At 40.9% G+C, this 27,852-nt stretch overlaps 1 protein-coding gene across 2 annotated transcripts in view; it reads right to left on the bottom strand.

Moving 5' to 3' along the window:
• LOC128645314 (peroxisomal N(1)-acetyl-spermine/spermidine oxidase) overlaps nucleotides 1–27,852 on the bottom strand; it is a 147,452-nt gene that overhangs the window by 24,548 nt on the left and 95,052 nt on the right. For both annotated transcript variants that reach the window (XM_053698208.1, XM_053698207.1), the window contains exon 3: nucleotides 22,488–22,671. In XM_053698208.1, coding sequence (XP_053554183.1) covers nucleotides 22,488–22,671 — 184 coding nt within the window. The remainder of the gene's footprint in view (nucleotides 1–22,487; nucleotides 22,672–27,852) is intronic.

Below are 27,852 nucleotides of genomic sequence, written 5' to 3'. Positions count from 1 at the left end.
AATCAACCCTGTCTGTACTATAGAGAATCAACCCTGTCTGTACAGAGAATCAACCCTGTCCTTACAGAGAATCAACCCTGTCTGTACTATAGAGAATCAACCCTGTCTGTACAGAGAATCAACCCTGTCTGTACTATAGAGAATCAACCCTGTCTGTACAGAGAATCAACCCTGTCTGTACAGAGAATCAACCCTGTCTGTACAGAGAATCAACCCTGTCTGTACAGAGAATCAACCCTGTCTGTACAGAGAATCAACCCTGTCTGTACTATAGAGAATCAATCCTGTCTGTACAGAGAATCAACCCTGTCTGTACAGAGAATCAACCCTGTCTGTACTATAGAGAATCAACCCTGTCTGTACAGAGAATCAACCCTGTCTGTACTATAGAGAATCAACCCTGTCTGTACAGAGAATCAACCCTGTCCTTACAGAGAATCAACCCTGTCTGTACTATAGAGAATCAACCCTGTCTGTACAGAGAATCAACCCTGTCTGTACAGAGAATCCACCCTGTCTGTACAGAGAATCAACCCTGTCTGTACTATAGAGAATCAACCCTGTCTGTACAGAGAATCAACCCTGTCTGTACAGAGAATCAACCCTGTCTGTACAGAGAATCCACCCTGTCTGTACAGAGACTCAACCCTGTCCTTACAGAGAATCAACCCTGTCCTTACAGAGAATCAACCCTGTCCTTACAGAGAATCAACCCTGTCTGTACAGAGAATCAACCCTGTCTGTACAGAGAATCAACCCTGTCTGTACAAAGAATCAACCCTGTCTGTACAGAGAATCAACCCTGTCTGTACAGAGAATCAACCCTGTCCTTACAGAGAATCAACCCTGTCCTTACAGAGAATCAACCCTGTCTGTACAGAGAATCAACCCTGTCTGTACAGAGAATCAACCCTGTCTGTATAGAGACTAGGGTTGCACCGATACCGATACTAGTATCGGTATCGGTACCGATACCAAGTATTTGCATGAGTACTTGTACTCGTGCAAATGCACCGATACTTAAACCGATACCTCCACTTCCTACCCATATGCTATCTTGTGGCGTTTTTTCAAACTACATGTTCCCATTTCATTTTAAACTGGAGTGGAGACTAAACTAAAAATTGTTAAATACTACTGTTCTGCCAATACATATTGCTGTTATTTGTAACATTGTAGGAGAGATCACTGTACCTCGTTCAGACAAACCCCTGAAGTACTGTGCAGTTAATAAAACAGATTGCCAGCTCTGGCTAAAATTACCCAAAAATGTCTTTCTGCCCCATGCAGTATGGTGGAAAGATAAAAGCTGTTCAACTTAGAATCGAACCTCCATATAAATGTCAGATTGACATTATATAACAGCCCTTCAAGCCAATTGTATCACCCCTTTAAATTTAATATTTTATTGTAATATTTTTTATTTATAAACATGTTCAGTGAACTTTGCGACAAATAAAACGGTTTTATTATTTCATAATGTCTTTTGAATTAAAGTCCTTTATTATAATAATAATAAAGAAGGAATCTTAAATAATTAGTCTGTATTGTGCTTGGTAAACTGTCACATAACATTAAAAAAAAGTATCGGTAATTGGTATCGGCGATTATTTGAAAACAAGTATCGGTACTTGTATTCGGTCATAAAAAAATGGTATCGGTGCAACCCTAATAGAGACTCAACCCTGTCCTTACATAGAATCAACCCTGTCTGTACAAAGAATCAACCCTGTCCTTACAGAGAATCAATCCTGTCTGTACAGAGAATCAACCCTGTCCTTACAGAGAATCAACCCTGTCTGTACATAGAATCAACCCTGTCTGTACAGAGAATCAACCCTGTCTGTATAGAGACTCAACCCTGTCCTTACAGAGAATCAACCCTGTCCTTACAGAGAATCAACCCTGTCCTTACAGAGAATCAACCCTGTCCTTACAGAGAATCCACCCTGTCCTTACAGAGAATCCACCCTGTCCTTACAGAGAATGAACCCTGTCCTTACAGAGAATGAACCCTGTCCTTACAGAGAATCCACCCTGTCTGTACAGAGAATCAATCCTGTCCTTACAGAGAATCAACCCTGTCCTTACAGAGAATCAACCCTGTCCTTACAGAGAATCAACACTGTCCTTACAGAGAATCAACCCTGTCCTTACAGAGAATCAACCCTGTCCTTACAGAGAATCAACCCTGTTTGTACAGAGAATCAACCCTGTCCTTACAGAGAATCCACCCTGTCTGTACAGAGAATCCACCCTGTCTGTACAGAGAATCCACCCTGTCTGTACAGAGAATCCACCCTGTCTGTACAGAGAATCCACCCTGTCTGTACAGAGAATCCACCCTGTCTGTACAGAGAATCAATCCTGTCTGTACAGAGGGGCCGATTTATTGACGGCCAAATGCATCTTTATGCATCTGTTTCTGCGGCTCGCGGGAAACAAGAGTTAAGAAGCAGCTGTCTTAAGACCGCTGCTCCTTAACTCGTCCGCCACCTCTGAGGCGGCAGACAGCAATCTGCCCGATCGTATACGATAGGGTTGATTGACATCCCCTGCTAGCAGCCGACTGGCCACGAATCTGCAGGGGGCGGCATTGCATAAGCATTTCACCAGAACTGCTACAGTGGATCATGTCTGTCCACAAGATAATAAATTGGCCTGAGAGAATCAACCCTGTCTGTGCAGAGAATCAACCCTGTCCTTACAAAGAATCAACCCTGTCTGTACAAAAATCAACCCTGTCCATATAGCGAATCAACCCTGTCCATACAGCGAATCAACCCTGTCTGTACAAAGAATCAACCCTGTCCTTACAGAGAATCAATCCTGTCTGTACAGAGAATCAACCCTGTCCTTACAGAGAATCAACCCTGTCTGTACATAGAATCAACCCTGTCTGTACAGAGAATCAACCCTGTCTGTATAGAGACTCAACCCTGTCCTTACAGAGAATCAACCCTGTCCTTACAGAGAATCAACCCTGTCCTTACAGAGAATCAACCCTGTCCTTACAGAGAATCCACCCTGTCCTTACAGAGAATCCACCCTGTCCTTACAGATTGTATTCGGTCATAAAAAAATGGTATCGGTGCAACCCTAATAGAGACTCAACCCTGTCCTTACATAGAATCAACCCTGTCTGTACAAAGAATCAACCCTGTCCTTACAGAGAATCAATCCTGTCTGTACAGAGAATCAACCCTGTCCTTACAGAGAATCAACCCTGTCTGTACATAGAATCAACCCTGTCTGTACAGAGAATCAACCCTGTCTGTATAGAGACTCAACCCTGTCCTTACAGAGAATCAACCCTGTCCTTACAGAGAATCAACCCTGTCCTTACAGAGAATCAACCCTGTCCTTACAGAGAATCCACCCTGTCCTTACAGAGAATCCACCCTGTCCTTACAGAGAATCCACCCTGTCCTTACAGAGAATGAACCCTGTCCTTACAGAGAATGAACCCTGTCCTTACAGAGAATCCACCCTGTCTGTACAGAGAATCAATCCTGTCCTTACAGAGAATCAACCCTGTCCTTACAGAGAATCAACACTGTCCTTACAGAGAATCAACCCTGTCCTTACAGAGAATCAACCCTGTCCTTACAGAGAATCAACCCTGTTTGTACAGAGAATCAACCCTGTCCTTACAGAGAATCCACCCTGTCTGTACAGAGAATCCACCCTGTCTGTACAGAGAATCCACCCTGTCTGTACAGAGAATCCACCCTGTCTGTACAGAGAATCCACCCTGTCTGTACAGAGAATCCACCCTGTCTGTACAGAGAATCAATCCTGTCTGTACAGAGGGGCCGATTTATTGACGGCCAAATGCATCTTTATGCATCTGTTTCTGCGGCTCGCGGGAAACAAGAGTTAAGAAGCAGCTGTCTTAAGACCGCTGCTCCTTAACTCGTCCGCCACCTCTGAGGCGGCAGACAGCAATCTGCCCGATCGTATACGATAGGGTTGATTGACATCCCCTGCTAGCAGCCGACTGGCCACGAATCTGCAGGGGGCGGCATTGCATAAGCATTTCACCAGAACTGCTACAGTGGATCATGTCTGTCCACAAGATAATAAATTGGCCTGAGAGAATCAACCCTGTCTGTGCAGAGAATCAACCCTGTCCTTACAAAGAATCAACCCTGTCTGTACAAAAATCAACCCTGTCCATATAGCGAATCAACCCTGTCCATACAGCGAATCAACCCTGTCTGTACAGAGAATCAACCCTGTCTGTATAGAGAATCAACTCTGTCCTTACAGAGAATCAACCCTGTCCATACATAGAATCAACCCTGTCTGTATAGAGAATCAACCCTGTCCTTACAGAGAATCCACCCTGTCTGTACAGAGAATCAACCCTGTCTGTACAAAGAATCAACCCTGTCCTTACAGAGAATCAACCCTGTCTGTACAGAGAATCAACCCTGTCTGTACAAAGAATCAACCCTGTCCTTACAGAGAATCAACCCTGTCTGTACAAAGAATCAACCCTGTCCTTACAGAGAATCAACCCTGTCTGTACATAGAATCAACCCTGTCTGTATAGAGAATCAACCCTGTCCTTACAGAGAATCCACCCTGTCTGTACAGAGAATCAACCCTGTCCATACAGAGAATCAACCCTGTCCATACAGAGAATCAACCCTGTCCATACAGAGAATCAACTCTGTCTGTACAGAGAATCAACCCTGTCTGTACAGAGAATCAACCCTGTCTGCACAGAGAATCAACCCTGTCTGTATAAAGAATCAACCCTTTCCTTACAGAGAATCAACCCTGTCTGTACAAAGAATCAAGAATGACAGGGAGTGAGAGCATAACAATTTTATTGTTTAAAATAACAGGGTAGCAACAGCAACGTTTCGTGACCTCTGTCACTTTCTCAAGCTGATATACTAATTGAATAATATCACATTATATAGTTACAAACCACTAGGTGGCGCTAAAAACAATTACAAAAATTAACTCTTAATACACATTCAATATTCAGATGGAGGCATCAAATTTGATATATTCATAAATTGATACATAACATCAAAATTTCATAGTACTGATCACCTATATACATTAGAGGTACCTAATTTAATTTATTTACATGATTTAAATTACAACAAATAGAGTTTTAATAAATGAGTTACAATCATCTAAACTTTAGTAAAGAAATGTTTCTCTCTCCTCCTATTTCATCCTATACCTTAATTGAATACCTGATTATTAAAGGCTTATTTCTGGAGAACTGATTTTTAAAGAACTAATTTTAAAGACCATGATTTTAAAGAAAAAGACCTGGTTTCAAAAGACCTGATTTTTAAACAAAAACGGATAAGTCCCAGTCTATATTCATGCCTTTAGGCTGCATAGTGCCCAATTCATGAATCCAAAATGCCTCTCTTTGTTTAAGCATTGAAGTTGTGACCTGCATAACATACCTGTGTGCTGGACTGCATTCCTGTTTTTGTACAAAGAATCAACCCTGTCCTTACAGAGAATCAACCCTGTCTGTACAGAGAATCAACCCTGTCTGTACAGAGAATCAACCCTGTCCTTACAAAGAATCAAATCAACCCTGTCCTTACAAAGAATCAACCCTGTCTGTATAGAGAATCAACCCTGTCCTTACAAAGAATCAACCCTGTCCTTACAGAGAATCAACCCTGTCCTTACAGAGAATCAACCCTGTCCTTACAAAGAATCAACCCTGTCTGTATAGAGAATCAACCCTGTCCTTACAAAGAATCAACCCTGTCCTTACAGAGAATCAACCCTGTCCTTACAGAGAAACAACCCTGTCCTTACAGAGAAACAACCCTGTCCTTACAGAGAATCAATCCTGTCCTTACAGAGAATCAATCCTGTCCTTACAGAGAATCAATCCTGTCCTTACAGAGAATCAAACCTGTCCTTACAGAGAATCAACCCTGACCTTACAGAGAACCAACCCTGTCCTTACAGAGAATCAACCCTGTCCTTACAGAGAATCCACCCTGTCTGTACAGAGAATCAAACCTGTCCTTACAGAGAATTAACCCTGTCCTTACAGAGAATCCACCCTGTCTGTACAGAGAATCAACCCTGTCCTTACAGAGAATAAACCCTGTCCTTACAGAGAATCCACCCTGTCTGTACAGAGAATCAACCCTGTCCTTACAGACAATCAATCCTGTCCTTACAGAGAATCAACCCTGTACTTACAGAGAATCCACCCTGTCTGTACAGAGAATCAACCCTGTCCTTACAGAGAATTAACCCTGTCCTTACAGAGAATCAACCCTGTCCTTACAGAGAATCCACCCTGTCTGTACAGAGAATCAACCCTGTCCTTACAGAGAATCCACCCTGTCTGTACAGAGAATCAACCCTGTCCTTACAGAGAATTAACCCTGTCCTTACAGAGAATCCACCCTGTCTGTACAGAGAATCAACCCTGTCCTTACAGAGAATCAACCCTGTCCTTACAGAGAATCCACCCTGTCTGTACAGAGAATCAACCCTGTCCTTACAGAGAATCAATCCTGTCCTTACAGAGAATCAACCCTGTCCTTACAGAGAATCCACCCTGTCTGTACAGAGAATCAACCCTGTCCTTACAGAGAATCAACCCTGTCCTTACAGAGAATCAACCCTGTCCTTACAGAGAATCCACCCTGTCTGTACAGAGAATCAACCCTGTCCTTACAGAGAATCCACCCTGTCTGTACAGAGAATCAACCCTGTCCTTACAGAGAATTAACCCTGTCCTTACAGAGAATCCACCCTGTCTGTACAGAGAATCAACCCTGTCCTTACAGAGAATCAACCCTGTCCTTACAGAGAATCCACCCTGTCTGTACAGAGAATCAACCCTGTCCTTACAGAGAATCAATCCTGTCCTTACAGAGAATCAACCCTGTCCTTACAGAGAATCCACCCTGTCTGTACAGAGAATCAAACCTGTCCTTACAGAGAATCAACCCTGTCCTTACAGATAATCAACCCTGTCCTTACAGAGAATCAACCCTGTCTGTACAGAGAATCAACCTTGTCCTTACAGAGAATCAACCCTGTCTGTACAAAGAATCAACCCTGTCTGTACAGAGAATCAACCCTGTCTGTACAGAGAATCAACCTTGTCCTTACAGAGAATCAACCCTGTCTGTACAGAGAATCAACCCTGTCCTTACAGAGAATCAACCCTGTCTGTACAGAGAATCAACCCTGTACGTACAGAGAATCAACCCTGTCTGTACAAAGAATCAACCCTGTCTGTACAGAGAATCAACCCTGTACGTACAGAGAATCAACCCTGTCTGTACAAAGAATCAACCCTGTCTGTACAGAGAATCAACCCTGTCCTTACAGAGAATCCACCCTGTCCTTACAGAGAATCAACCCTGTACGTACAGAGAATCAACCCTGTACGTACAGAGAATCAACCCTGTACGTACAGAGAATCAACCCTGTACGTACAGAGAATCAACCCTGTCTGTACAAAGAATCAACCCTGTCTGTACAGAGAATCAACCCTGTCCATACAGAGGGGCCTATTTATCAAGCTCCGTATGGCTCGCCAGAAACACAAGTTATGAAGCAGCGGGTCTAAAGACTGCTGTTCCATAACCTATCCGCCTGCTCTGAGGCGGCGGACAGACATCGCTGAAAATCAACCTGATCCAATCCGATATTTACAAGAACTGCTGGTGCAATGAAAAATGCCGACAGCGTATGCTGTTGGCATTTATCGATGTGCAGCGGACATGATCCAAAATATCGGATCATGTCAGCTCGCACAATGTTAAATCGGCCCCAGAGAATCAACCCAGTCTGTACAGAGAATTAACCCTGTCCTTACAGAGGGGCCAATTTATGAAAGTGTGAGCGGACATGATACAATGTAGCGTATCATGTCCGCCGCACATCGATAAATGCCAACAACATACGCTGTCAGCATTTATCATTGCACAAGCAGTTCTTGTAAACTGCTTGTGCAATGCCGCCCCCTGCAGATTCTAGCAGGGGGTGTCAATCAGCCCAATCGTATAGGATCGGGTGGATTGATGTCTGCAGCCTCAGAGGCAGTGGACCAGTTATGAAGCAACGGTCTTTAGATCACTGCTTCATAACTGCTGTTTCCGGCAAGCCTGAAGGCTCACACAGAAACAGGGGCATCAAGCTTGAAAATTCGGCCCCAGAGACTCAACCCTGTCTGTATAGAGAATCAAACCGGTCTGTATAGAGAATAAACCCTGTCTGTACAGAGAATCAACCCTGTCTGTACAGAGAATCAACCAACCCTGTCTGTATAGAGAATAAACCCTGTCTGTACAGAGAATCAACCAAACCTGTCTGTACAGAGAATCAACCCTGTCTGTACAGAGAATCAACCAAACCTGCCTGTACAGAGAATCAACCCTGTCTGTACAGAGAATCAACCCTGTCTGTACAGAGAATCAACCAAACCTGCCTGTACAGAGAATCAACCCTGTCTGTACAGAGAATCAACCCTGTCTGTACAGAGAATCAACCCTGTCTGTACAGAGAATCAACCCTGTCTGTACAGAGAATCAACCCTGTCTGTACAGAGAATCAACCCTGTCTGTACAGAGAATCAACCCTGTCTGTACAGAGAATCAACCAACCCTGTCTGTATAGAGAATAAACCCTGTCTGTACAGAGAATCAACCCTGTCTGTACAGAGAATCAACCCTGTCTGTACAGAGAATCAACCCTGTCTGTACAGAGAATCAACCCTGTCTGTATAGAGAATCAACCCTGTCTGTACAGAGAATCAACCAAACCTGCCTGTACAGAGAATCAACCCTGTCTGTACAGAGAATCAACCCTGTCTGTACAGAGAATCAACCCTGTCTGTATAGAGAATCAACCCTGTCTGTATAGAGTACAGTATGGAGCAGATGTTTTTTACATACCATGTATGTGTTGTATGTGGAAGAAGTGTCAGGGAAGTGTTCTTTGACTACATATTGAGAAGCCTATGCCTTTAGTCCTTGCTCTGGCATTAGAGTCTTTCCTGCTCCTGTTTTTTGCTGGATTTCGCCTGTGAGCTTGCCTAAATTTGGATACTTGATGCCTTCCTTTAAATCTTGGACTGTCCTAACCTTGTCTCTGCATTTGGCACAGTTAGTATTTTTACTTTCACTTTCTCTCTTGCATATTCCCAGCTCCTATGTTTTATTGTCTGCTGTGCCTATTTGTGTGTCCTGTCACCAACACTGCCTCTGTTTGCCACTGCTTGCAGCCTGTTTTCAATACCCTGGTATCCCTTTCTTTGACACAGAAGTGGGCACTCTCCTTTGTTTGGCCCAGAAGTGGGCACTCCCTGTTGCATGGCCCAGGAGCAGGCATTCCCTTTGATTATCCCAGAAGTGGGCACTACAGTCTTTGCCCCTGAAGTGGGCATTTCAGTACTTGGTTCTTGTCTGTCTGAACTTGCACCTGAACATCAGATATACTGGTTTGTACAGTTTGTTCCTGTTAACTCTTGCTTGTACATGCTTCCTGTTTCCCAGCATAATCTATTTCATGACATTACTTGCTATTTGCCTGTGTATACAACAGGACAGTTATATATATTTGAGTCTCCAGTCTATTGATAGGCAACCTGCCCAGTTTCCTGCTACCCCTGCCACTAGGCTCCATCCTGTTTAAGAGGCCTTAATCATGACAAATGGATTGTTGAGCATTTTGTGAGCATGTATAAATGGTTGCAGAGGAGAAAGTGGGCTTTTGACTGGTGGTGATGGATAAAGGGTGAATGTAACTTTTTCTTTATTATGAGTGTAAGGATGAAGCTAAAAGGAGGACACTAGAATTTGAGAGATGGCAGAGGTGTTTAGAGTATTTGAGAGAATTAAGGAGATTGGGTTAGGATGTTAAGGATGAATTAGAGGATGCTAAGCATGTGATTAAAAAAACATAAATTATGTTTACCTGATAATTTTCTTTTCTTCTGACGGGAAGAGTCCACAGCTGCATTCATTACTTTTAGGAAATACAGACTGGCCACCAGGAGGAGGCAAAGACACCCCAGTCAAAGGCTTAAATACCTCCCCCACTTCCCTCATCCTCCAGTCATTCTGCCAAGGGAAGAAGGAACAGTAGGAGAAATATCAGGGTGGAAAAAGGTGCCAGAAGAACCAAAAACTACTGACGCCACATAGACAAAACGCGGGCGGGAGCTGGGGACTCTTCCCATCAGCCCTGCGACTCTGGACTCCCATGAAGAGTACCCAGCCACAAAACAAGGACCTCTACCTGCCCCCGAGAGGGAGAACAAAGTCCCAGAAGAAATCCAAAGGAACACTCCAGACGGCTCAACCGACATAACACAACCCAATGTTATCCTACGACAGTAGCGCCCAGGGAGATAATCTCCCTAAAGGCACAAGTCCATACACAGGGAAATACGTCCCAAAGAGGACTCAAGGGTCACCCTCATATCCCTGATACAATACCATACCATAAGGTACACCAGAAAACCATGAGTTCTCTGTTGCCTTAAAACAAGTCAAAAGCTGCAGGCTAGGCAAACATATCAGACATAGGATAACTATCCCAGCAGCTAGCAAAGAGCTCTCCACGAGAACACCAAACCGTCCGAACAGGAACTCATAATGACCATCTTCCAGGTAGGAAAGCTGACTCAGCCATTGTGGAACCCAACCACCAAGAGGCATTTGTTAAAGCATGCTAGCACACATGCTTTCAAAAATTCAACAACAGCTCTGAGATACTGGGCTCCAAGGAGCGTCCCACCATACGCCGATAAAAAAGAGGAGGACATCAAAAGTCCTCCCACCAAAGGGGAGGACAAAATCAAGAAGAAAACGGTCAATGCATAGAGCAACCGATCCCCGACCCTACCTCCAGGGTAATGGTCGCAGCCCAAAGGCTAGTCAAAGACCGAAGACAAGAGTCCCAGACCTCTAGAGAAAAGATGGATCTACGAGGAGCAAAACCCCCGAGTAGAACCCTGACCGCCACTAAAACCGGCATGCTACCGTGAGGCAGGACAGACCTCGAGCTCGGGTACGAGACCCTTTACACTGCTGTCTTTCGTAAAGAGGAACAATTCCCAAGAGAAAAAGTCCTAAGATCCCCAGTATCTAGAAATCAGACTCCAACAAGAAACAGGAGCCCTACCAGGATTCAAAACCCCCAGCCTCCTGTTGCAGAACAGTGGAACCAGTCACTGCTCCATATCTCCCCTTCCAGGAGTCTGAAAATGCAAGAAAGGAGAAACCCCTACAAGGCAAGAAAAAACAAGGACCCACAGTTCGTCACAGATACTGAGGTAACTCCCAATCAGGAGAACACCCAAGATCCCATCCCTCACACCAGGAGAGAGACACCACGGAAACTACCCTACCATAGAGGTGAAACCCCTTGGCCAATAAGGCCAACTCAGTGGAGAGGACACACGGAGTCCACAGGAACATCAAATGCGCCAAAAGACCAGTAGGGATCTGTCAGAGAGACCTAGAACCTAAACCTCAGAGAGATAGGAATCACCAATAAAGAAATAACCCCACCCTCTTCGAAGGGGCACTCGGGACCAGAACACCTAAGGTGAGGCCAAACCGCCCACACCCAGTTCGGGGAGGGACACTGTCCTAGGCTAGAGTCCTCGAAAATCGAAATTGATTGAAGGATCTGCCTTCCTGAGGAACACTAAGCTGCCTCCTATGATTAGGAGCACACCATCCACAGTCCGTAGACTTGGCGACCTACCAACGTTCTCAAACCCAAGATTCTGAAAGAACTCCTGACCAGTTCAAGATGCGGCACCCAGAGCTCCTGGGTCGCAATAAAATCATGAAGACAAGCTTAACCACGTGATAAACCCGTTGGCAAAGAAACAACCAGCGTCCGCAGATCAATGAGAATCGCAGACCTTCTGCTTACCATCCCAGTGAGCTAACACAACCACTAAGCCCACACGGAGCATAGAGGATAAATGGTCATCCACCTGACCCCAAAAGGGCAACCGCCTGTTACTGACCTCAGCCTTTCCTTGATAAGCCCCAAGGAAGATTTGCAACAAGGTTGCAGATAACACCCAAGCGTCGAAGACCATGGTCAGACCACGGGAGAGAGACAACAGCGTATAGAATCCTTGCAGGGTCAATCTTCCAAAAAAGAAACCCCATTAACAGGGTAGAGCTGGAAGCCTCACAGCTCCCCACAGAAGGCAGGAAACCCCTGCACTCCACCTCCTAGAGTAACGCAACTCTGAGCAAAGGAAAAAGGACATGCTCTGACTTCCAGACCAGATAACCCCCCCAACGCGGGAAGGAAGAGGACTCTATCACCACAAAACATGTTATCAGGTTAAAGAGTCAGCATTCGGAAGAACCTCAAGTGAAGACGCAAATCATTCACCACTCGGAACACTAGACCACAGAGGTCAAACACATCTCCCAACTCCAAAGGAATGGAAACTGCGGTTCTGAGTCCCCAGGTACCTGTAAGAACCAAGATGACATCTGCAAAAACAGACCGTATCCCGGCGAGTAGCCAGAAAATGCAGCCAACCTTAGAGCGGCACTCACAACCCTCCATTCGGAGCATTGCATCCACATACTAGGCCTCATACTTCGATTAGGATCCGAGCCCAGAGTCCATATTAATAGGCCAAGTGACATTCAGAATCCGACAGGATTAAAGACACCCACAGAACTGTCTAAGGTCCAAGAAAATTCGACCCAAAGGTTCGATAAATGAGCTAAAAAACATAATTTTGTTATTCAAAAGTGCGCAACTTCTGTGGAAGTGCCCACGTGACCACAAAATCGCAAGTTTCGGTACCAGATAAGAACGTTCTCGAAAAACGGAATCTAACAGACATGAGCTTTAAGAAAAACAAATTAAACACATCCATCCGGATCAAAAATAAAAGGAAGGCAGCACCCATCAGGTGAACACCCAAGGTGAATGAGAACGCCCACGGGACCAGCTGATCAGAGGCCCCATTCACCCAAGCTCAGAACTGAAACCGAAACATAAAGAAAAATAAAACATTAAGGAGATTGGCTTAATCCCCAAAGTCGCGTCCAGTTTGCCATCCAGCATCTAAGGCCTCGGATTCCTCGGCCCACTAGGACTGGGATCCTCTAACACCAAGATGTGCCTTAAAAGAACACGAAGACGTGCCAGCCTATAACGGAAGGCAAAATCCTCCCTCGTCGGATCAACGAAAGACCCTGACCCTAAGGTTGGGGCCCCTGAAGACTCAGAGGTCAACGCTTCCCCGGGAGTGAATTGTACTAGTGTCCTCTTATGGGCCCAATGGGCCCTAGTTAACAGAACACAGACAGTATTTTAGAAATATTTCACTTGGGAGCTATAAATGAGTCAGCGCCATAGAAATGGCCATGCGGAACCGTGCCGTAACCTCTGGAGGAAACAAGCCACCCTCCGGAGGAGTAAAGGCCATAGGGACATCTGCTTGTGTAGCGGAGTAAAGGTCTGGGGCATGCGCCTCACGGGACATGGCAACCTCGGAGGCAGATGGCTCAATGCACTCTAAGCTCCCTGAGTCAGGAGAGTACTCTAGAACGGCGATCAGAACATAACTGATGGGCATTGATTTCCCGGGCCATTTCATATTCATCACACAACGCATTCTCCGTATCGGAGACATCCGTGTCTAAGATATTAGAATCCCCCATAATCTTTGGATTACAAAAATGACAAAAACTAACTGGCACCCTTTTTACACCCCCAATGGCTGGGGCACTCACCACCTCCTGTGAACCAGACAACCCACAAGCTAGATTCTCTCTGTCGCACACAGTCAGCAGACGGAAGTGAGAAACAATGTAACCGCACCTGTCATGAGGTGCACCGTGCCAGTCACAAAAAGGGCACGCAATCTGGAGAGATTGCGTCATTAAGAGAAGGCCGTAATGTTTCGTAAAAGCTGTGACCCTAGGTATCGTTATACGCATTAGTGGATAGAACCATATAACAAACATGATTAAAGTCCCCCCTGTTCAATAACCCTCTCAAGAGATATTAACCCTTGATTCCTTATTAAGATAAAAGGAGTCCCACTGGGACCCTACCTTGTTTTGTTAACATTACATTCACATATCAAAATAAAATTAAACAATCTTACCAGAATCTACGCCTTGGAAAGGGAACACGGCCCTTCAAGTGTGACAGATAGTAGCCTCGCTTCTGACATAGACTTGAGTGAATAAAGGTAGGCAGCGAAACTCGTCAACGCTGATTACCAAGGAGCTGTTAATATGAGTCGGGATGGTTTCGCATTAAAACTCCCCCTGCATTTCCGGACTTGTTTAATGTTTTGAAAGGATTGGGTTTTTCACAAAAGTTGTGTGACTGGATTAAGTGTTTACATAGGGATATTATTAGTAGGGTGTAAGTGAATATCTGAATGTGTTCAAATTAAATCTGGTGTACGTCAGGGATGTTCTTTATCACTCATTTTGTTTGTTTATGTGATTGAGCCTTTGTTGAAATTGTGAAGGAAAGATGCAATTATTTGTGGTGTAGATGTGCCTGGTAGTGGTGTGAGAAGTTTGAAAGTAATTACATATTACAGGTAGGAGGGGCCTTTTGGCGTTGTGCTTACAAAAGTGCAGCATAGATAAATTAATCTCACTTTATTTACCTTCTCAAGTGGAGTATATCTCAATTAGGAGAGCAATTTAACGTATATATATATATATATATATATATATATATATATATATATATATATATATATATATATATATATATGATTATCTGACCAGCATTCAATATTAGTCAAGACACGCTCCCCTTTCCCAGTATCTCAAGGGTGATACATTGTCACTTATGCAGTGATAGTGCAGCAAGAAACCTTATTCTTTTACTGTCTTTTAAATAAAACAAATAAAAGCTACTTTTTATGTTTAACTATCAAAAATTACTTTACCTTAATATTGTGCATATAAGCATACTTTTTAAAGTACCCCTGCATACTAGTAGGAGTACATTATATTTGTTGATATTACGTTCACACTTGCAGCACAACTATCTGTATTGACCCAAGTATAACGATTATCAAGGTCTACAAATAGATATGACCTAAAATAATGTTTTGGTTCAGTTGAGAGGTTTTTGTTTGTTAAATGAGTGAACTTATTTGTCATTTTAAGTATGAATGATAATGTTATGGGATGCATGGTGAGGTATGCAGCTGGGAGTGTGTTAGAAAATTTGTTTTAAGCGTGAGAGATAATAGTAGTCCTGAATGTTTTGCGGGGCCGTGGTTTTATGTTAAGAAAGAAAAATGTATTAGAAAGTATCATTTGCACAGGGTGTCTAGAGATGTTTGGTGTGAGGGTAAGAAGGTGATGTGTTTGTTACATGAGAGAGAGCAGGTTTGTTTAATTAGAAATTGCATGCTGCAGAGAGTAAACAAGTGTGGAATAATATAAAGGAGAAAAGCTTGTTGCACAGGCAGAGAGGTGTAGCAAGAATGGCAGTGCATGGTTGTTTACCTGTCAGAGAGTTTCAGTATAGAGGATGTATGGTGAGGTCTGAGAGGTGTCTGAGAGAGGGATGTTATAAAATTAATTTTGTTGCACTTGAGTTTTGGGAGTGTCATGAATACCTCATGATTTAGATGCTAAGGGGTTAATATTATTTAGTCTGTGAGCTAAAAACGTTTGTTTTTCAAGAAGAAATGTGTTGCTGTGTTTATGTATTGTGTGTGTGTGTTTTTCCAAGAAGAAATGTGTTGCTGTGGTTATGTATTGTGTGTGTGTGTTTTTCAAAGAAGAAATGTGTTGCTGTGTTTATGTATTGTGTGTGTGTTTTTCCTTTGATAAACAAGACCCCCCTCTAATAAATAGTTTCTAAGGTCCACTTCACTAAATGTTATTGTGTATGCATTGATGCATAAAGCCAGTAAACTTGTCAGATCCAGAAACACAAAGCAGTGCCTTTCCCCAGGGTAGATAAGGTCCATAAGAGGACACTAGTACAATTTAAGATATGCTTTTAAACATGTTATGACACTAGATGAGAGAAATATGACAACCATGTCATATGTGATAACAAACTAATTCTCAGGATGCTCCTGGGAAGTTGCTTATATAGGTGATTGCGCTAAATATGCCTATCAGAAGTTGCAATGTGTTCTATGATTTCAGCCAAAGGTGCTGAGCTATACGATCGGTTGTAAAAGAGAAGGGTGGATATTTCCCTACCCCCCTTTGCAAAGAAGGTTGGGTGAAGCAACTTGATCTCATGGCAACATGTATAAGAATTTTGTGTTTAACAATTAAAGTGTTCATTCTTCATGGGAGGCTATATACTACAGAGTGAGTGACCATCTTTCTGACCCATCTCCCTGGGGCAGATACCAAAGCTAGTAAAGTGTAAGGTTTCTTTTATTTCTCCTTTTTATTTTAAAACTGTTTGCTTGTGTATAATTCTACTTGTTAAAGGGACAGTACACTGTAAAATTGTTTTAATATGAATGTATTTTCAATGACTTGTTATACCAGCTGCAGAGTATAACATTCATGAGATATTGCATTTTCAGGTTTATTTGTGTATATGAAGTAGCTGGTTTTGTGCTTTTAAACCACAGCCTATTACAATGGGTTGAGCTTCAGGTAATATCAGATCTCATTATGTTATCACTTTTATGTACACAGACGTGCTTCCTTATCTTATATTTGTCTAGAAAACCAAAGCTCAATACTTAGAGAGAACAATGGAAAATTATAAACTATCATGTCCCCCACTGAGAGTGTAATCTCTTCTGCTGCCTGTGTTTACTTAGGCTATTCAATAGAATATACTCCAGTATAGAAACTTTCAGTATAGGTTGGGATACCACAGGCTAAATCAGCTATTTCAAATGGGGGTAAAGGAGCTACTTGTAAAACATTTAAAACACTCCAGCAGGTAAAATGAATCATTGGGAACAATTGAAAGTTGAGAACATTTTTAGGTGAACCGTCCCTTTAACATCTTTTTATTAATAATGCACTGTGCATAATTTTTTCGCATAATAAATAATTCCTTTATTAAGATTTTGCCTTTGTCTAATATTTGAACCACGTTACTGAAAGGGAATGGTAGTATAAAGACTGTGTTTTTAGATTATTTTTCCTAAATTGTATTTTGAGAGTTAATGTGTAAGTCTGTGTTTTTCCTTATAATTTCCCCATCAATAAATCATAAGTGGTGGCAGCTTAGATATAGTTTTAGTTCAGCTTGGGTAGCAGTAAAAGGGGAATTTGGACATTTTTTCTAAATCTAGGACAGACTAGATAGTTTTGTTAACTCTTGCACCCATTGAACTAAGTCACAGGCGTGCCTGGAGTGGCTAGACTGTGACAGATTAGTGAAAGTAGAAAGGGTCTGTTAACATTTTATGTGCCAAACAAGTGACTGGCGCAGGATTGGTTAACCCTGGTCGTCACAGTAGGATGTTAGGAATATTTAGGTTTTTCAGAAGAATGAGATTGATGTAGATGGATGTGTTTGTATGATCCGTGGAAAACTTTACTTATATTTTTGCTTTGATAGAAAGTGTCTTAGTGTTGTAGACTCTGAAGGCATCTGGAAGACCAAAAAGTGGCACAAATGAGTTTGATGGAGTTTTTTTTGCGCTCCCCTCCTGCTAATAAAGTTCCTTTTTTGTCAACTGTAGGTGGAGATTCACAGTTTACTAATTTTTGTTAACTTATTATTTTGTTACCAAGATTTTCATTCAGATTTGTTTGTTTTGCTTTGAATTGTTGCTTTGGTTTTATTAAGTTTTTGTTATGGATTTTATTTCTGTAAAATATTTTAAATAAAATAATTTAAATAAAATCAAAAAACTTTAATCTGGGGTTGCCATGTTCCTTGTTCAGAGAGGGATTGTCTGGGATCAAACTGATATACTTCAGGAAAGTAGTTCTCTGTGAAAAGCATTATTGGGCTGGGCTGCTCCCAGGTGGTAAATTGCCATAGAACAAGCTAATGAGTTCCTTTCGGAAACAACATATTCTATTGGACACTATACTACAAAATAACATTTGCGGGCCATTGATTCACTCAAGACCATGTTGCAAAAATGAATACACCCCAATGAAAGTAATAGGAGTAAAGCTAAATGTCTGACAACAAATTCCTAATTAACAAGAATTCAACTACAGGTGAGTCAAATTATTCATTAAACAGGTGTCCAGCAGACAGTTGATTATAAAACGACCAAAGAAAACCTCTTCCCGTGTCATGCTGTCAGCAATGGCACCACATGGAAGAGAAATGTCACAAGGCCTGAGAAAGAAAATAATTTATTTACACAAGAAAGGTGAAGGCTACAAGAAGATCAGCAAAGCTTTACTTATCATTCAGAATACAAAAATGTTACAAAGATGGAACTGCAACCATCTCACAGAGCTGTCCAGGCTGTCAGAAGTTAACACCTCGACAGGAGCGTCTTCTGATGAGAAGGGTTGAAGAAAATCAACATGCAAGTTTACTGCAGTTAGCTAAAGAAGTAGAAAGCTAAACTGGGGTGATTGTCTCCCATGACACAATACGGTGTACACTGCAGAGGAATGGCATGCATGGGTGTCACCCACGAAGAAAGCCTCTCCTGAAGTCCATACACAAAAAAGCCTGCCTAGACTTTGCCAGTACACATGCTGAAAAAGAAGAAGATGACTGGGACTCTGTACTCTGGGGTGATGAGACCAAGATAAATGTTTTTGGAACTGATGGCTTCAAAACTGTATGGCGTTGCAAAGGTGAGGAGTACAATGAAAAATGCATGGTGCCTACAGTGAAACATGGTGGTGGCAGTGTCCTTCTGTGGGGCTGCATGAGTGCTGCTGGTGTCGGGGAGCTGCATTTCATTGATGGTATCATGAATTCACAGATGTGCTGCTCTATATTGAAAGAGAAGATGCTACCATCACTCCATGCCCTTGGTCGTCGTGCAGTTCTCCAACATGACAATGATCCAAAACACACATCTAACTAAGGCCACTGTTGCATTTCTGGAGAAGAAATGGGTGAAAGTGATGCAGTGGCCAAGTATGTCTCTTGATCTGAACCCAATCAAACACCTATGGGGAATTCTGAAGAGGCAAGTTGAGCATCACTCTCCATTCAGCATCCAGGCTCTAAATTATTCCATGCCTAGAAGACGTGGTGCTGTCCTTACAAGTTATGAAGGTCGTACAAAATATTAGATGTAGTAGTTTTTGTTATGGAGTGTATTCATTTGTGCATCATCTACTTTGAGTAAACCTGAAGATTTTGTAAGTATTTTATATTATTATAATAAGTAATCTATATTATTAACCTTACTATCATGTAATGTTCACAAATGTTCTATAAAACTCAAGTTCTGTAAATTGCTCTTGTGTTCACATTAAGATATTGATTAAAATCTTACTTTTCAAAAGGGGTGTACTCATTTATGCTGAGCAATGTATGTATGTATATATATATATATATATATATATATATATATATATATATATATATATATACACTTTGTATTTAAAGTGAACTATTACTGATTGTGCTCAAGGGCAGGGCATTCCTCTCCTTTTGTATAACTCATTATTGCACCTACAACTGTAATGTACCCAAATATTGTACTTGTTTGTGTATTTAATGCATCCCTGTAATGTTTTTTATTCTTTGTATAGCGCTGCATAATCTTCTGGCGCTTTATAAATAAATGATAATAATAAATAATATATATAATTCAAGTAAAGGATAAGCACTTTTTAACCCCAGGTTAAAGCATATACCAGGGTGCATGTGTCAGATATAAACAGTCCAGAGCAAAGACAGCACTCACTGGATTTAGGAAAAAATAACTTTTATTGAAAAAAAGTTAAAAGCATAGTCCCATGACATTTCGGTGTCCACAGACACCTTTGTCAAATGGCATCACCCAGCTTGAGGACCGTTGTATAATCCTGACATCCGGGAGGCACACCGAAACGTCATGGGACTATGCATTTAACTTTTTTTCAATAAAAGTTATTTTTTCTTAAATCCAGCGAGTGCTGTCTTTGCTCTGGACTATACAAATATATATATATTATATTATACATTTTGTTTGGAAACCCAAGTGTCCCAAGTGCTGAGGATTCACCACCCAGCTTAATCCTATAGAAGACCATTTTGATGTCTGGTGGGAATCTCCCCTTGATTAATTTATACTACAAGCTGTTAATAATTATATATATAATGGCAGCTGTGCTGCATTTTAATCAAATATTTTTGGTGACTAGTCTTGCAGTCCTATCAGAGAAAGAAAAAAGAGCTGTATGGTCAGATTATATAGCTGCATGATAAAGTTTGAAACTGGCGCTTTTGATTAGGTGAATGAGAGGATTTGCTACTAACATTTTATGGGGTCAAATACTTTTTTCTTTGTATGGTCCCTGTGAGCAATGACTGTTATTTAGAACTTCCCTTGTTGCTCCATTTACTCCTGTATAAAAAATTTGGCAGGTTTGTCGTGTTTTGTTTTTTTAATACACCTGTTATCAACTAATACTTTGATTAAATAACTGATTAGTTATTTCATGTTAATTTCAATATTTATATGTATAGTTTGTATATTTTATTTTACTAGATATATCTATGTCATTGTTTTCATCTGTATTTTTACTGATAGCCTGTGTATCTTGTTTCTGTTTTAAACCATATTGGATATTAACATAAAGTATCTACAGGTGCACCTTAATACTCAATATCAGGAAAAGCATTCTACATTTATTGAAAAAATAGAATGTGGTCTAGGACAATTTAGTTTTAAACCAAAACAATTAAGCATATATTTTAGCAGTTACTGAATAGGACAAATATGACTCCAAAACAGTTATAGAATCAGACACATAAGACCAGCATTTAACAGATATTTATCAAAGAGCTTGAAAAAGCCTTGGAGCTATGGATCCTAGACTTCTAGAAGTTTAGACTCATATTTAAGTAATTCTTTATTTATCTTCTTACAAATAAAATTGCCTGGTACCCACAAATGTGTAGCTGACTCCTCAATTTGTTTTGCTGGCTCCTAAGTTTAAAGGCACAGCCTACTTAAAAATGTTTACTATTTAAAAAGATAGATAATCCCTTAATTACCCATTCCCCAGTTTTGCATAAACAGCACTATTATATAATTATACTTTTTACCTCTGTGATTGCCTTGTATCTAAGCCTCTGCAGACTGCCCCTTTATTTCAGTTATTTTGACAGACTTGCATAAGTAACTGAGTGAGCACTATGTAATCTATATGATACACATGAACCGTGAAAACTGTTAAAAATGCAGAGATTAGATAAAAGGTGGCTTGCAAATCAGTTTATGGGCCAACCTAGGTTTAGCTTTCAACAAAGAATACCATGAAAACAAAACAAATTTGATGACAAAAGTACATTGGAAAGTTGTTTAAAAATTGCATGCCCTATCTGAAACATAAACATTTAATTTTTACTAGACTGTCCCTTTAATTAATTCTTTATCTTTCTTCTTTCTGCCTGGTACCTATAAATGTGTAGCTGACTCCTCTTTTTTTTTGCTGGCTCTTAAGTTTAATTTAAATTTGTCAAGTCCTGCTTATTATATTATCTCACTGTCATGTCTCATTTGCCTGTGTACTTAAATGGTGTAGAAAAATAGCAAAAAGTGGAGGGTTCTTTTTTTCTCTATGTTTGCTAAGTGGTTTGTGCATGGTTTACACAAACCAGTAAGAATTTGTTTTTAATGTTGAAGTGGGCAATTCTTGCCATTTGAGAAACTTTAACAGAGGACAGTTAATTTGTGAATGTCACAGGCTGGGATAAAATTTGATTATTAAATGTGAAAAAAAAACCAGTGCGCCAAATACCTGTGTATAAAAAGTAAAAATATCAACATATAGTGCAATGTAATAGTGAAATACCCCTATATGTGTATACAGGGGTAAATATTGCAAAATATATATACAGAGTGAAAAAAAGTCCCAATCAAACCAATCTAGTAGATGGTGGAAATGTGATATTGGACAGTTCGTCTAGTCCATAATCCAGATTCAAATGTCTGGAACAGATGGCAGGCTGCTTCTTCGAAATTCTTGTTGGTGTCCCAAGATGTTATGATCTGTAGATGTGAAAGATAAAAAAAGAAGGCGCCACCATGGTGCACAATCAGATGATTCAAACACGCCAAATGTACAAGTAAGACCGTACTTACAAGCTGTATGACACTTGAGAAGTGTCACAAATGCCTTCTGGACTGTTGGGAGTCGTCCAGCTAACTCACACTGATGGACATCCATCAGTGTGAGTTAGCTGGACGACTCCCAACAGTCTTACTTGTACATTTGGCGTGTTTGAATCATCTGATTGTGCACCATGGTGGCGCCTTCTTTTTTTATCTTTCACATCTTGGGATAAAATTTGACCTATCACAAAATTTGAATAGGAGAGGCCAGAAAAACAAATACACAAACACATTGAGTAGCACTTACCCGGATATTTTTTTTATGGTAAGTTGATGGAAGAGGTTCTTGTAATGCAGTCTGCTCTTTTACTGCATCAATCCCAACAGGCACATTTGTGTAAGAGCCTCGGATGTATGGATTACTGTGCCAGGTGGAGCGCAGCACTCCCTGCAGCTCTGACACTGGCCAACCTGTGAACTGCTTCAGCAATCTAAGAGAAAGCAAAGGAATTATGGTACAACAGAATGCAGTAAAGATATTTAATAGAAACAAAAAAGGAAAAAGTGAGAGAACAGATGGAAACAATAGAACGGATGACAATAAATAGGCAGGAAGTAAAGTACATGAACATAAAAAGACAATTAAATATTTAGCATCCCTTAAATTGGGCCATTTGGTGCATCATTTACTATTATTTGCCTGGAGAGAAATTGGACAGATACTTTAACAGCAGAGAGTTACTATTAATATTCTCATCAGCGTTGAAAAATAGTTCTCCTTGCTCAGCATTTGCAATATGACTTAGAACTGGAAGTATATAAAAAGCATTTAGTTACTAGAAATGTATCTTAAAATATTCTCAGTACCTTCTGATATATAGAATAACATTTAGGGCTAGATTACAAGTGGAGCGCTAATTTATTGCATGCCTGCAAACAGGCGCGCGATAAATAATCAGCCATTACAAGTGACTTGTTATTGCTACCGGGAGCTTGTAGTAGCAATTAGCGCTTATAAAATTAACCAGAGATTAGATCTCTGGTTAATTTTATAAATGTCCACCAAATGCCCCCAAAATGCAGTGTCATATATTTTATTAAAAAGAAAATAAAGATAGCAGCATCTTTCTTTTTTAATAAAATATCTGCAAAAAGCAGTTTTTAGAGTTTTAAAGTTCGCAGTTGTGGGGTGATAGGAAAAAAAACTGGCATACAAAAGTGCCTTTACAGTGCAGTCTATGGAAACTGTCGGCTAGATTTAGAGTTCTGCGGCCAAAGGGGTGCGTTAGCTACGCATGCTTTTTTCCCCCCCGCTCCTTTTAAATACCGTTGGTATTTAGAGTTCACAGAATGGCTGCGTTAGGCTCCAAAAAAGGGAGCGTAGATCATATTTACAGCCACTGCAACTCTCGATACCAGCGTTGCTTACGGACGCGGCCAGCTTCAAAAGCATGCTCGTGCACGATTCCCCCATAGAAAACAATGGGGCAGTTTGAGCTGAAAAAAAACCTAACACCTGCAAAAAAGCAGCGTTAAGCTCCTAACGCAGCCCCATTGTTTCCTATGGGGAAACACTTCCTAAGTCTGCACCTAACACCCTAACATGAACCCCGAGTCTAAACACCCCTAACCTTACACTTATTAACCCTTAATCTGCCGCCCCCACTATCGCTGACCCCTGCATATTATTATTAACCCCTAATCTGCCGCTCCGTACACCGCCGCAACCCACATTATACCTATGTACCCCTAATCTGGTGCCCCTAACACCACCGACCCCTATATTATATTTATTAACCCCTAATCTGCCGCCCCCGCTATCGCTGACCCCTGCATATTATTATTAACCCCTAATCTGCCGCTCCGTACACCGCCGCAACCTACGTTATCCCTATGTACCCCTAATCTGCTGCCCCTAACACCGCCGACCCCTATATTATATTTATTAACCCCTAATCTGCTGCCCCCGCTATCGCTGACCCCTGCATATTATTATTAACCCCTAATCTGCCGCTCCGTACACCGCCGCAACCTACGTTATCCCTATGTACCCCTAATCTGCTGCCCCTAACACCGCCGACCCCTATATTATATTTATTAACCCCTAATCTGCCGCCCCCAACGTCGCCTCCACCTACCTACAATAATTAACCCCTAATCTGCCGACCGGATCTCACCGCTACTCTAATAAATGTATTAACCCCTAAAGCTAAGTCTAACCCTAACACTAACACCCCCTAAGTTAAATATAATTTAAATCTAACGAAATAAATTAACTCTTATTAAATAAATTAATCATATTTAAAGCTAAATACTTACCTGTAAAATAAACCCTAATATTATTTTACAGGTAATCAGATTGAGCTCGCATTCTATTGGCTGATCGGAACAGCCAACAGAATGCGATCTCAATCTGATTGGCTGATTGGATCAGCCAATCGGATTGAACTTGAATCTGATTGGCTGATTCCATCAGCCAATCAGAATTTTCCTACCTTAATTCCGATTGGCTGATAGAATCCTATCAGCCAATCGGAATTCGAGGGACGCCATCTTGGATGACGTCCCTTAAAGGAACCGTCATTCGTCGGGAAGTCGTCGGTGAAGATGGATGGATCCGCGCTGGAGGTCTTGAAGATCAGCCGGTCGTCATCGGATGGAAGAACATAGAAGATGTGGCTTGGATGAAGATGTTTGCCGGTCCGGATGTCCTCTTCTGCCCGCTTGGATCAAGACTTCAGCCGGAGGATGGATGTCTTCAGTCCCCCGCTTGGGCTTGGATCAAGACATCGGAGCCTGGACGGATCGCTGATACGGTGTGGTGAAGATAAGGTAGGAAGATCTTCAGGGGCTTAGTGTTAGGTTTATTTAAGGGGGGTTTGGGTTAGATTAGGGGTATGTGGGTGGTGGGTTGTAATGTTGGGGGGGGGTATTGTATGTTTTTTTTCCAGGCAAAAGAGCTGAATTCTTTGGGGCATGCCCCGCAAATGGCCCTTTTAAGGGCTGGTAAGGTAAAAGAGCTTTTCTATTTTAATTTTAGAATAGGGTAGGGCATTTTTTTATTTTGGGGGTCTTTGTTATTTTATTAGGGGGCTTAGAGTAGGTGTAATTAGTTTAAAATTGTTGTAATATTTTTCTAATGTTTGTAAATATTTTTTTATTTTTTGTAACTTAGTTCTTTTTTATATTTTGTACTTTAGTTAGTTTATTTAATTGTATTTAATTGTAGGTATTTTATTTTATTAATTTATTGATAGTGTAGTGTTAGGTTTAATTGTAGATAATTGTAGGTATTTTATTTAATTAATTTATTGCTAGTGTAGTGTTAGGTTTAATTGTAACTTAGGTTAGGATTTATTTTACAGGTAATTTTGTAATTATTTTAAGTAGGTAGCTATTAAATAGTTATTGACTATTTAATAGCTATTGTACCTGGTTAAAATAATTACAAAGTTGCCTGTAAAATAAATATTAATCCTAAAATAGCTACAATATAATTATAATTTATATTGTAGCTATATTAGGGTTTATTTTACAGGTAAGTATTTAGCTTTAAATAGGATTAATTTATTTAATAAGAGTTAATTTATTTCGTTAGATTTAAAATATATTTAACTTAGGGGGGTGTTAGTGTTAGGGTTAGACTTAGCTTTAGGGGTTAATACATTTATTAGAGTAGCGGTGAAATCCGGTCGGCAGATTAGGGGTTAATTATTGTAGGTAGGTGGAGGCGACGTTGGGGGCGGCAGATTAGGGGTTAATAAATATAATATAGGGGTCGGTGGTGTTAGGGGCAGCAGACTAGGGGTACATAGGGATAACGTAGGTGGCGGCGGTGTGCTGTCGGCAGATTAGGGGTTAAAAAATTTTAATAGAGTGGTGGCGATGTGGGGGGACCTCGGTTTAGGGGTACATAGGTAGTTTATGGGTGTTAGTGTACTTTAGAGCACAGTAGTTAAGAGCTTTATAAACCGGCGTTAGCCCAGAAAGCTCTTAACTACTGACTTTTTTCTGCGGCTGGAGTTTTGTCGTTAGATTTCTAACGCTCACTTCAGCCAAGACTCTAAATACCAGCGTTAGAAAGATCCCATTGAAAAGATAGGATACGCAAATGGCGTAGGGGGATCTGCGGTATGGAAAAGTCGCGGCTGCAAAGTGAGCGTTAGACCCTTTCCTGACTGACTCTAAATACCAGCGGTAACCCAAAACCAGCGTTAGGAGCCTCTAACGCTGGTTTTGACGGCTACCGCCAAACTCTAAATCTAGCCGTGTGTGTTTCCTGTAATATGTATATGCTTATATAGAACTGTGTGCTCCCTGTAACATGTATATACTTATATAGAACTGTGTGTTCCCTGTAATATGTATATATGCTTATATAGAACTGTGTGTTCCCTGTAATATGTATATGATTATAAAGAACTGTGTGTTCCTTGTAATATGTATATACTTATAAAGAACTGTGTGTTCCTTGTAATATGTATATGCTTATATAGAACTGTGTATTCCTTGTATTATGTATATGCTTATATAGAACTGTGTGTTCCCTGTAATATGTATATGCTTATATAGAACTGTGTGCTCCTTGAATTATGTATATGCTTATATAGAACTGTGTGCTCCCTGTAATATGTATATACTTATATAGAACTGTGTGTTCCTTGTAATATGTATATATTTATATAGAACTGTGTGTTCCCTGTAATATGTATATGCTTATATAGAACTGTGTATTCCTTATAATATGTATATACTTATATAAAACAGTGTGTTCCTTGTAATATGTATATGCTTATATAGAACTGTGTGTTCCTTGTAATATGTATATGCTTATATAGAACTGTGTGTTCCCTGTAATATGTATATGCTTATATAGAACTGTGTGTTCCTTGTAATATGTATATGCTTATATAGAACTGTGTGTTCCTTGTAATATGTATATACTTATATAGAACTGTGTGTTCCCTGTAATATGTATATGCTTATATAGAACTGTGTGTTCCTTGTATTATAGTGACACTGCACAATAGATTCAATAGAATCTATTGTGTCACTATATGTCCGTCTCACGCAACAAGTGATATCTATCAGCAAAAAACACACTTCTCAAACACCTGAGATCACAGAATCACCATTGTGAGAGCGGTGCAGCAATCTGCTGGTGGCTTACACGCAGCCCCACAGGAAGAGCTCAGTCTTTATTGTGCACTGCAGTAGACTAGACCCTCAATAGAATCAACTGACTAATCCCTTCCATTCTATTTGAGCTAAGGGATGAACTACTGAGGAGAGAGGCATTTGTCCCGTCCGGCCCGGGAGAAGGGGGAGAGAAGTCAGTGAGGGGGCAGCAGCACAGGGTAAGTGCTACAGTTAAGCAAAGCTCAGATTTCAAAGAAAGCAAGACTAGTGCTATCGTACAGCACAGCACGCTGCTTACTTTCCATCTGTCTGTTCTGAATACTTTCTCTCCTCTTGTCCCAGAAACACAGATCTGCAATTACAGGTAAAAAAAAATAAAAAAATAACTGCTTGTTGAACTGTTTACAGTGGCTGTCAGCAATATAATGAGGGCTGGAGCACTGTAAACAGTTCAACAAGCAGTTATTTTTTTTCTTTCTGATTGGAACAGCCAATAGCAGCTCTAATCCTATTGGTTGATTGGAACCTTTCAG

This window comes from Bombina bombina, chromosome 1 (assembly GCF_027579735.1).
Source record: "Bombina bombina isolate aBomBom1 chromosome 1, aBomBom1.pri, whole genome shotgun sequence".
Taxonomy (NCBI): Eukaryota; Metazoa; Chordata; class Amphibia; order Anura; family Bombinatoridae; genus Bombina; species Bombina bombina.
The sequence above is the reverse complement of the archived record's forward strand: the minus strand, read 5'-3'. Positions and strand labels throughout refer to the sequence as shown.